The 12,372-nt window shown below is 44.4% G+C and overlaps 1 protein-coding gene across 1 annotated transcript; it reads right to left on the bottom strand.

Annotated features, from left to right (window-relative positions):
* Positions 1 to 1,492: 1,492 nt before the first annotated feature.
* Positions 1,493 to 11,032, bottom strand: T265_11324 (hypothetical protein; the record flags this gene model as incomplete). The annotated part of the gene is made up of 3 exons (XM_009177949.1): positions 1,493 to 1,684; positions 4,640 to 4,831; positions 10,904 to 11,032. 3 exons carry the CDS (start codon positions 11,030 to 11,032, stop codon positions 1,493 to 1,495), a joined length of 513 nt encoding a protein of 170 aa, XP_009176213.1.
* Positions 11,033 to 12,372: the final 1,340 nt, after the last annotated feature.

The raw sequence follows: 12,372 nt of genomic DNA, 5'->3' as shown, positions 1-12,372 counted from the left end.
AACAAAGAATTATTAATGACGCAGTAAAACGATCTCAACTTTTCTACAATGCGGCTTAAGATCACATTCCGTCGGAAAAGTTATCTAACAACGGACAATCCTACTTATGTTTGCATAAATCGCGCAACTGTTGTCAGTCCAAGTTATTGAGAATTGAGAATCAAGGGGTTCTCTCGTCTGGCTTTGGATGTCAAACAATTAGTGAGTGCAAACAGTGACCTGAAATATCGAATGGGTTACGGAAACCTATATGAGGGCGGAATATTTCCGCTCGGATAACGTGAACTACATAGCGGGATAGCTGTTCAAACACTTGTTCACAGAACGAGAAAAGGTGGATACAGCACCTTCTAAACCGAGAACGTGTTAAAGGTCTTGGGCGAATCGCTCGTTTTGTAGAGAATGAAAATTTAAGACCGACCCACTTCCCTACAATAGCCTTAAAATTTGATGAGCAACTCGTAAACCTTCTATTCACTTACAAAATATCTAGTACCTTTGAGATGGTGAAGGACATTAGCACCCGCCTAATCAACGGTTGGCATGACAACCGTAGTAAGTTCCAACCCACAGATTTAAACCTTTAATTAAACTTTGCCGTTAAATCGTCAAGTGGGAATTCGAAAACCAAGTGACGTCGCACAGCTTTTTATGCTTTATCTTCAGCAGAGAGACCTCTACTGTCCACGAACATGGATTTAGAATATGTTCCATTAAAAAAGCTACTACAAACAACTGTGCTCTTCATTCTATGCACTGCCGGCACGTCAGTTTTACCAACTAGATGCCGGCGCGCCAGTGAACGAACGTATAATGCAACTCTGTATCACAGAGTTTTTGCTGTTTGTTGGCTATTACATCTACTACTCTGTTTCTCTGGTAACGGACTGTGCTTTTGATCAGTTGTTTACTGATTCGTGCTCGTCCGACAATACAGGCTTGGACTGCCAAGCTTTCGTCTTCTGATTCTCTGACAAAAGAGATGCATCCCAAAGCCAACTAGGAACACAAAAAAGCCACTGGATGCGTGGTAGGTCAGGTGGTGCCAACGTACTATTGGTCCATGGTTTATAGCTGATAAACTTAAACAAACTGAGCTGTGGTGGTGTACATCTGCGCCATCACTTTGTCCACTGTAAATATTTTCTATTTCATAGCGCATTTTAATCATCGAGAAAAAGCCTAACAGCTAAGCTGTAGGATTAAACCGTTCGCCTTCTACCAAGGCATAGGTGGCTGGACGCCCTGTACCCGTGACATTCGTGATAAGGAAAGTGTAGAGACTGTAACTACATGCCCTAAAAGGGCTTACCAAAAACATTTTGTCACATTCGACACCCGCTTCGTTTAAGAAACGTCAGAATAAGAGAGCCTATTGTGTCCTGGCCCAGTGTATGTGGATCCAGTTCGCTTCATCCAAATCTAACATTAAAGTGTCTGCACTATTGAGGCTTTATCAATACCGAGGCCACGTCATCCGTTGAAATGAAAATCACGCTAATGGATAGTGTGATGACAAATCCTGTCGACCGTTGATACCGTGGTTGCATAGGTCCTGAGGTCCAAGGATTTTTTCGAGCTCATCTGCTACAAACTGCCACGTTTCAGACGACGGAGTTCTGTACTTCAGCGACGTCTTACAAGTACCGAGCCCAAGTTCACTCGTTGCCAGGTTGCCGGAAAACTGCCATACAAACACTGAGTCACCTTGTAGTTGTGAACAGTACGGTGAGAGGGAGGTGAAGGGTGGTCCTTATGCCGCTACACTTAATGCAGCTCATCGTTGGGATGTGCGTTCAACTTGCCAGTTCCGCCGCATTCCTCTACTCCCACCCGATCTTAGGGGTCACCTGCCGCGCAGATAGTACAACAAAACAAAAACACTGCTGCTAGTTTGCCCACTGCATATACAAATACGACATAATCATCCTTCATTCAGTCGGTAACACCGTCCCAAAATATGTCTCCTGTGAACCCGGGTCAACACTTTTCTGAATCATTTCAGTAGACAAGCAATGTTTAAATTAAAGTCCGTTTCTGGAAATAATGAATTGAGCCCAGATCAAACAATATTCAGCAAAAGAACCGTTTTTTGGTCAGAGAACATATTTTTACAAATGCTACATTTTCCCTTTGAAATCATGGAGCTTTAGAGAAAATCGCCCATACTGGATAAGGACCAGCATAGAAATTTACTGGTGAAACATGGGTTCCCTGGGTAAGTACGGAAGCGAGGTCGGGTTTCAGAATAGTTGTGGCTAACCGGTTTATACAAAAGGCTCGTTACAATGGCTCCAAACCAATCCATTACTGATCTAAGTCTTCCATCAAGCATTTCGGCTAGGAAATACCTCCACCGTTGAGACAGTTTGAGGCACTGTTTTCCCATTCCCATTCTCCTGTGACTATACAGAATCTGCACTCTGGTTTCGGGAAACGCCGAATTTTCCCAAAGGAAAATGCCATTTGCCTAGATCTGCATGTCAAACGTCCCAAAGACGGTTTACTGTTAAAGCACTAATATCCTAACCAGCTAAATCACCAGCTCATATCTGTTCCCATTAGTATTGTGAGAAGTACTCGTGATAAGCAAGTAACATCACGGTATATGAGAAAGTTAGACAATCAGATAAATCAGTACAAGCTGGATCGGCGGCTGGCTAGCCAGTACGAAAATTTCCTGTCCGACTCGAGCGACAGAGTCTGATGAGAGACACGACGGTAACTTCCTCCGGCGCGTCAGTATGTTTAAGTTCCACACGTTCAATTTTATCGAATTTATGAGTTCCTGGCTTTTGTCACACTCTTCGTCCGAACTCGTCAAAAAAAACTGGACTTTTCGTTAACTAATTGCACAACAATTAGGGAATGCTCTATGTTTTGTCACCACTCAAGACAATGCACCCTCTCTCGGGAAGACAGTTCCACATTCCGTGTAAGCTTTCAGCTGTAAAAAAAACAGCACTGTACATTACGAACGAAGATGGGATCGATCGAGTCAAGATGATGACATCGTGTAAAAGGAGGTTTCGGAACCAAAGCATAGTCGATTCGACAGTGGCTAGCGTGACAGTTCTGCATTAAAGTAAGTCACTGATATTTACAACTAGAAACCCCGTCCTTCATTGGTAGCCTGTCCTTTGTTAGTCCCTATATTTTTGCCGCTAAAGAGAAATTAAAAAGTTGGAAATCTAACATTAAATATGGTTTCCGGATCTTGACAAGATACTTGGACCATCCAATGATGCTAAAATGCGTTTAGTATCATGGATTCGGAGTGGCAACCTGTTGGAAATAGATCAGACATGGAGCGTATGGGAAACGAACCAATTGCAGTTGGTCGCGACAACCTGGGACGAACTAGGACAATCAGGATGGACAAACACTGCCACTTAGTGTGTAGGTGACAGACTGGTCGTCATGGTGTGCGTATCGATCGCACAATGTGCATCATCATCATCAGTTTTTTATAACCTGTGGCATGTTTGGTTGGTTCAGAGTGGAAAGGCGGGTTGCCAGATGCACATCGGGGGGACGAATATAATAATGTAATGGACAGAATATGGGTAACACAAGGCCTCCTATTTTCTTTCCGTTTTAATTTGATATCTGCCAATGCATTTGGGAAATATTTCCGTCGTGTAGGTGACAGACTGGTCGTCATGGTGTGCGTATCGATCGCACAATGTGCATCATCATCATCAGTTTTTTATAACCTGTGAATGGCATGTTTGGTTCAGAGTGGAAAGGCGGGTTGCCAGATGCACATCGGGGGGACGAATATAATAATGTAATGGACAGAATATGGGTAACACAAGGCCTCCTATTTTCTTTCCGTTTTAATTTGATATCTGCCAATGCATTTGGGAAATATTTCCGTCCGTTCAGTCGAAATAACGCTTTTGCTACCGTTAAGCTGACCATTTTTTATACATCTGTATCGTTGTCCTGGAGAGAGAGAGGTGGGGGGGTAGGTAATGCAGCCCTGAAATAAGCGATAAATCGATGAGTGCGGTATCAATATCTCACAAGCACAGAGCGCGCTACAACCAGACACACATGTTGCTCAATCAACTTGGGTGATCAGACCAAGTAACCAGAAAAACTGGATACTGTGGCGGGTGATGGTAGGTAAGCTGCATTCCTCTCCCTTTTTCAGTGCGCCTAGATATTCTCGACCAGGATCAGAAACAAGCTCGACTTACCGTGCGTAATGTGGTGCCTTCCGGTTAGATAACGCAATAAAAGCACTAATTTAACTAATTTGATGTTGCAACTTATGCTAATTTTGGTTGAATAAGATTTAACCATCATCATCATCATCAGCTGTGAGAAATCGCGTGCTTGCGGTAAAGTGGTTGCACCTGACAGGTTAGTCCGCCGGCGATTTGGGGGTGGGGTGGAGAGCTGCGCAGGGAGGCCGTAGCGGATATAATTTCTGCGTAGTCAGTGGAGTTTTATTGGGGAGATCTGGAGGAGAGCTCTCTGTTCGAAGCAACACTTTGAATTCACGAGAGGGGAGGTGCGACTGAGCCATGTCTGAAATTGTTTCTAGCCATTCATGTGCCCCGTCTCAGGGAGACGGTAATGATCAGCACAGCTGGGGTTGCTGGTACTGGTTTCCATATTTCGTTCCGACCTTCCGCGTGGTTGTGCGCAAAAGCTGTTCGAAGACAGGCATAGGGAGCACGTGATCAAGCCAGCACAGTCCATGGAAGGTAATCAGCTCATCTATCGTGGGCCAGTTATTTCTTCCGAAAATCACCCGACGCACTTCAGCAATATTGATCCGCTGTTCCAGCCGGACTCGCCAGACATCGGCGGTCAAATACTGAATGACGTGCGACTATCCTTTGCCTGGGGCTAACCTCTCGAAGTTGTCACGGACAAATTCAAACAACTTTACATAAAGCAACTCCTTTCGTTCACCGTGTTAGTGATCACAGGTTACACGGAATCTAGCTGTTGGCTTAAAAATCTGGTGCATTGTATTGTTTGTATTGGTACATGAAGATGAGTGACTCAAACAATCCAAAAGTGGTGATTGTCTGAAGTGAACATCAATGTACACACAGTGAAATGCATAGACGTAATACATTAATCATACATACATACTAATACACACTCATACATTACTCTTTGACAGCTCACGATCGGTTTCTTGGGGCTCATCAGGTAGGCACAGTCTCCGAGTTTCCGTCTACCTCATGTTCTACTTGAACCCAAGTTGCACGAAATTAGCGAAATACACTAATTTGCAAACCAGTTTGCTTTTGTGGGAGACTCATCTGGAACATAAACGAGAAAGGGATTCAGCTGGGCTTCAGGCGAGTCACCCGCAAAATCAAATTGGTTGCAAGCTGATGTATTTCGATGTGAAATTGCACGTCATTTTTGTTTGGACGGCCCTACTGATATCCTGGTGGGTCTACACAAGAGAGATGAAGCAAAGGGATTGAGTTTCGCTCTTGTTAGAGGGCACCAGCACGGAATATCCTTGGACGTACCGAGAGTTGAACTCCGTGAAGTGAGTGCGACATCACCAATCCATCGGTGTCAGCTGGACACACCTGGATTATCACGTCTGAGAGATTTTTCTCGTTTGCTGAGCTGCTCGAATGACGAAACAGTAACTATCCTGGTTGTCCCATAACTGGGACTCCCTGGTCAGGTAGTGCTCGAAAACTGCTAGAAATATATTTTCTACGGGCGATTATGTGGATACGGATTTGATCTCTTTTGTATTTAGATATGCTTACAGATGAAAACTAGCCAGATGCACTCGAAGTCTCTAGACCGATAACAATTGTTGACATCAGACAGCAGATAACTGCTTTTCTTCTTCAGAGGAACTGTCCGCTATAAGGATGCTCGAGTGAAGTGTGTTCGTTTGGGTGTAGCATGGGCGAAGGTCTTCGCACTGAAGTTACTTTGTTAGAGGGGGCCTTTTGGCTTCTAAAGAAAAAATTGTCTTTGTGGGTCAGTGAACGACAACTCAGACCATAGGATCTGAGAATAACCAGCAATCGCTTTGTTTCCATGTCATTCGGTGACTTTTGGGTGGTCAAACCAAGTACCATAATGATGCAAACATCACTAAACTGACGCCAGATTCTGCACACTAGGAATTGCACCCTTGTAGAGTTTGTTAGTGATCAACCTTCCGGGAACTTATGAAACCTATTTGGGGTCATTAGGCTTCCCATTTTAGCAGCGGTGGGGTATGTTATGAGTGTCCGTTGTTGTTGTTGTTAGAACAAAACACTGCATTCTTATTCCGGTTGCGTTGTGAATGAACGTGACTGCAATACATTTTATTACATCCAATTATTTCAGTTGTCCAGTAAATAGGCTTACCATCATTGATGGGAATCGGCACATGAAAGCACGCGCAAGTTGGCACATATTAAATCTGATCATAGCATACCTAAATGATGAAGACAGTTTCAATACGGAGTTCGTCGTACAAGCTGAATATTCCAAAGCTAACTCGTCTTTGAATATGCTGACTCCAACTGTAGGAACACAAAATGTCCAAGTGGCAGGAGAGCCACTCGTGCCGTTTTCACGTACTGTCCTTTGATTGGTTCACACAAAGAAAATCATAGAAACGAGAATCGGAGATTACGAGTAGGAAGGTCAACCGAACCAAACAATAACCAAACTGGTTGGTGTAGACTACACCAGCACATCTGAATATGACTCAAGCGCATATATCGTTAAGTATGGGGTTTGCTAAGGCGGATTAAAACAAGAAGGAGTGCGCTGGCCAGATCAAATGATACCAATAGGTCCGGAAGAGAGAATATTGGGCGACATCGTCTTGGTTTGAGAATTTTGAATGTCAAGGACAGTGACAGTGGAATTCATCTGCCAGACTACGAAAGGTACGTCGATGGTGATGTTGCAGAGCACAGGTAGGTCGGATGCGCTGCTTGGTAGTTGGTCTATTCGCCGAGCTTGACAGTTGGACTGCAAATTTTTCATCATCAACCGAAGTGAGAGGGTCTCAGTCAAGCCACGGGAACAGATCAACAACCAAAGGTACATCGTACGCAAACAAACAGAACGGAACGGCAACCAGTGAAAAACTAGGTCCATACAGTATACTCTGAATGGTTGTCTGTCTAGAAGGGTTTGGGGAGAAACCACAGCTACTGATCGTGTTCAATGAAGTAAACGAGTTGCTGAGAAAGACGTGAGACCCAGCAAAGCCATCTTCATTGGTAAATACCTCACATTATGCTGGGGTTAGCTGACGTGGTGGCATGGGTACGGGATTCGATTTTCCGGGGTAAATTTATTGGGGGTATGCTAAGTGGGGAGTTATGGACATTCGTTATGCATTATTAGAGAAACAACGTTTGCCTGACTAACACGGTACAAAGTCAACCAAACTAGATTTCTAGACCAATCCCCTCAAGTAGCAAGAAAGCAAATGCCCCCGAGCAGTGTCGTTGCTGGAATGATGTTGATCTTGTTGACAGTGATAAACAGAGAACAACCTGTACTTTTAATTACCACAGACATGGACGTTCATGATGTACCTCAATTTGAAAGAGAAAGATCTATTTCGATATGCAGTTTGAACCAAATTTTCAGAACAAAGCTGGAATTAGATGCAAAGGAGAGATGCAATTGAATCCTAAGTGATACATTTATATGGTTACGATACGGATGACAAATAATGCTTCAGATCGAACATGAAATGTTGAAGCTAGGTTAAAAACGACTCCTTGCTCACAGCTCTCGTACTTACCCCTCCATCTGGATCGTCCAATTTATTCGATAATTTAGAAACATGTGAAAAGTTCAGCATGACTGTTGTTTAAATTCGATCTTGGACTTGAAAAGGGATCCACATACTAAACGATAAATCACAATGAAATGACTTTCCAGGTTCAATCTTGCTAACTTAGGGGGAAAATTTTAGCGGGTGGAAACGACACTCGTATGTGAGTCGTAACAGAGATAGAAATGATCATACCGAAATTCGTTTGCTATCGTTAGGCCGGTAAGTTACAACTTTTCTGGATCGTACTTTCTGCAGCCTGGGACAGGATATTGATCCAGTTCTTTGACTGTAAATTCTTCTTTCGATGTGGAGTATGACAAATGCAGACGCCTTTGTATTTTTGAAAGAATGCGATGTGCTATTGTTTTACGGATAGTCGCTGCAGGCAACAGTACTTTGTGTATCGGTTGTCTGTTTACCATAAGTAAACACAGGGGACGTGAAATTCGCTGCTAACCAACGGACCTGATGTATCATTTAGTCACGCGTAACCATGTAAGCCACAAAATAAGATATAGCCACACAGGATAGCAGTCACCGTTTCGTAAAGCCATCGGATCGTTGATGATAATTTGCTTTGAGAGGTATCAGGTACTTTATACTTTATTCTGATCTTCTGGGGTGCGTTGACTGCCATCGCTCTCGCTGGATGCCATCAACAGTAAAGAGATAGAGTTTGCAGTGATACACAAGAATATCAGCTTGGAAGTGGGGGATATCTGATAGATGATATCTACTTTGATCGGTCAAATTCCAAACAATGACGTTGCAATCATCAGATGTCGATTATGACACAAGACTTAGCTCACTATGTCAGCACTATATGCTGACTGTCGGAAGACGCACGGCTTTGAAGACATCTTCCCAGTACTCAAGGTTAATCATTACGCTTATAAACCACATGGACTTACATTCTACCGAAAATTATCCGACCATATGCTTGTATTTCTTAGGATTTATTACATACCCAATTGTCCCGATTGTCATCCTGGAAACTGTAGTAGTCGTGAGAAATTTTACTGTTGGACTGGAACTTAGCGGAACGGTCCAAAAACGTCAGAACATAACGGGCCCCCGATCCATAGTGGCAATTCTAGCCAGAATGATATCACTTCAGTCATACATTCCCCCACTTTGGTCAGGCTCCAGCATCCGTGCTCGCCAGCTGCGTTTCACCCAGATTTGCGGTACCCAAGGGATTGAAGGTTTACGCTTTGCTGTTATGAATACGGGCCAGTAAACATTCAACCAGCAGTCAAATTATTTGTCCATCACTGTTAGGATGTATGAAAAATCGTTTGGTCCAACAAGCGGGTACTTCCTTGTTTTGTCCTTTCCTGGCCAACCTCACGATCAACGCTTGACTATTAGCCAACAGGGTCATCGGAATGCGTTTCAAACAATGACTGTACAGCCACAACTTTTGTTCCTGTTTTTGACTTTGCTCGTTTTCCCACATTTAGGTGAACGTTTTGCCCTTTCCATATTCGACGAGTAGAGCCCTGAACCTCATCTATATTTCTTAGCTTCTGTTCACAAAAACCAACCAATGGACAATGCATGAGAACACGACAGGATTCCTTGTTTTTGAGTTTAAAATGCTGTATCGTAAACCTGAGCGAAACGAAGCAGTCTAACTTTGCGTTACCTGCAGCTGACCAGTAGTGCGGTCATTCTATCTTTAGCGAGGCCTATTCTCAGCTTCACCTTGGCTGAACGAGTTGCTGGTCGGAATACTTATGACGACTTTCTCCGAACATCTACTGAACCCAATTACATAGTTTTGCAGAAACGAATACCAACGGAAAGTTTGAGTCTTCGCTCTTCACATTACGCTCATGTTGATTCGACAGTGACGGAGAAGAAGCATTAAATAATCACTCAGCATTAAGAACTCAACAGCTTGTCAGGATAGAAAAATATGAGACAAATCACGTGCGAATCGCATCCTTCTTTTGACTACCCCATCTGTGTCCGTCACACAGGTCACGGATTGTGATCGCAATGAACACCGGAAAGCAGACATCGAACAACGCTAATCGGTGATCCGGCTCTACTCAATTTGTCGCCAAAATCCGTTTTCTACAGGTGGCACAGAAACACCGTGCAAAGTCATCTTATTGGGTTTCGGTTTGCACGGTGATGATCCCAGTGCCGTACCAGGTTTGGCTATCTGACATCAGAAAGCTAAGGCGTGTCTGGTAGACATACTTCACTAACGGAATAGGAAGTCTTGAACAAACATACCTATTCAGATGGCTAGTGCAAAGTTGTACATGTGTCATGATAACGCTTAGCAACACACGATGGATTCGCCCACAGGGTCACTTTCAGAGAACGACTTACGTGTTAGAGACGACTACAACACTACACAGCCAACCAATGAATTCTACACAGACATGTTGGATACCTATTCTGTGACAACCGAAGGAAAGCAAGTAACCACATTTTCAATCCACTCGATTCGCCTAGTTCGTAAATTTTAAGCAATCCCTGTGGAACTACAGCTGAAGGCAAGACAGTCGGTGTCAAAATTTGTGCGTACTTGTTGCGAGTTAGTAGCACGTTTCGGCCTCATTTTTGAACTCTCGTGATTACCAACCCGGAGTCGCACACCAAATTTCATTAAGATCAGTAGTTGCAAGCTAAAGCCCGCATTCAAAACACCGAATACAGCTGACAGATGTTTCTAAAATCGAACCAACTCAGGCAATGAAGTGTACGTTGACCGAGCGACTACGTCCTGTTTGTATGATACAAGTAATCGTCTAAAACTACGCCACGCCGTGCACTCGTCATTCGGCACACTGTTTTGAGATCAGTTCAGTTTCTCGGTTATAAACCATGAACCAAATGTACGTTGGTTCTGGCTGCTACAAATTCGGTCACCGGAAGATGGTGGAGCGTGGAAGATATAGGCTAGCACCGGAGGCGATAACATGATCAGTCAGTTCGGTAAGCGGCAGCAACGCACCGAAGGTGGCAGCTTTGGTGCAGGGACGCCACTGACTATGTGGAAGCGTAGATGCTATTAACCATTGGTGAGCTGAGTACCAGGGAGGCTACAGTTGTTGGCCCGACTCAGCTTACTGGTTAGTGTTTTAATACTCCGTTACCAGGTCCAACTCTCAGTAGCCTCTGCTCATACGATTCGGCGAAAAGAGCCATGCCAGGCTGAAAGTTCTGACATACGAGGCACATCTGACCAGCGTAGCCTGTGAAGCGCGGGTAATTCATCCATCGTGGAAAAGTTCCCTTACCCTACAACTGCTTGGCGAACCACGACAGTGCTAACCTGATATTCCAAACATACCCGGTCAATAATTTGAAGAAACCAATGATCAAATAAAGTTTTCGTATGTCTGCACGTACAGACTACGCTTCTTATCCATAAAACAGTATGGAAGGCACTGCCGCAGTGTCAAAGGGTGTCCTGGACTCTCTTATTAGTGAAGTAATCTCGTCTCCAACCAGTCTATCGACACTTATACCACTGCCTAGGTAAACTAATTTATACACCACATCGCTCGTCCGCAAGCATGTTGATCCCACATAATATTCCAGCAGCACTTTAACCTAGGGGTGTGCAGCGCATAGCCGACTGTGCGGCAGAATTACTTGGGCTATCCAAAATTGTTTGCAGAGGATACAACCCTCAAAAAGCGCATCCAGCACTATAAGCTAAGGTGACTTCGTCAGTGTCAAGCATACGGAGTTACCGCCTACGGAGACAAGCGTTGTTTCCCCTGCCTAATTTGGAGTGGCGGAAACCCAGAGATGGGTAGGATCTGGCATGCCAGAAGGGATTGAAGAGTGTTAGGAAAAGTTTGGGTGCCGTCAGTGTTGTTTGCCGTCCAAGATGGAGTCCACGTGACTCTCTACGCTTGGCCGGAGACCCTGAACCCTATGACAACCAACCAATGTCAGTTACGCTCATGCTGTCAGTTTCCATTCACATTGTCTGACTGGGTGCGGGAGGTGTAGGCACCTCGAATGTTTGTGGTAGGCGATGAGGACGTCAAAAGACTTTCAGTGTCTGACCATCCATGTCCTCCTAGCATTCCCCGAGTCTGGTGGGAACATCAGATCAGTAATGCAGAAGTGCGTCGAATGGTTTTCGGAAAAAATAACTCGTCCACGATAGATTAACTGATCACACTCCATAGGTTGTGTTGGCCTGGCCACGTACTCAGTATGTCAGTCGACCGAATTCTCCTCGTAAGGCTCCTTTCGCACAACTACATGAGTCAGGCGAGGACAAACAATGAATTACCAGCGAAGTATTAAAGCCATAACAACAATCTCAGCTGCGCCGGTCATTGCCGTCTTCCAAGGCCCTGAGAGTGGACACATCAATGTCTAGACATTGTCAGACATGGACCAGTCCCTCACTCAATGGCGCTCGTGCACCCAAGCCATTGCATTCAAGGCACAGCTCCCCCCCCCAATCCCTCAAGTAAAAGTCTACCCTGTATTTACGCGCCAATTATATCAGCTGCCGCCTTCAGTGCGCAACTACCCGCCATCATCCCCAATCATTGGTGAACGGAACTACGGCAGTTATAACCACCGTACGA

This window comes from Opisthorchis viverrini (genome assembly GCF_000715545.1).
Source record: "Opisthorchis viverrini unplaced genomic scaffold opera_v5_475, whole genome shotgun sequence".
NCBI classification, from domain to species: Eukaryota; Metazoa; Platyhelminthes; class Trematoda; order Opisthorchiida; family Opisthorchiidae; genus Opisthorchis; species Opisthorchis viverrini.
Note: the sequence above shows the minus strand (reverse complement) of the source record. Positions and strands in the feature narration are given on the sequence as shown.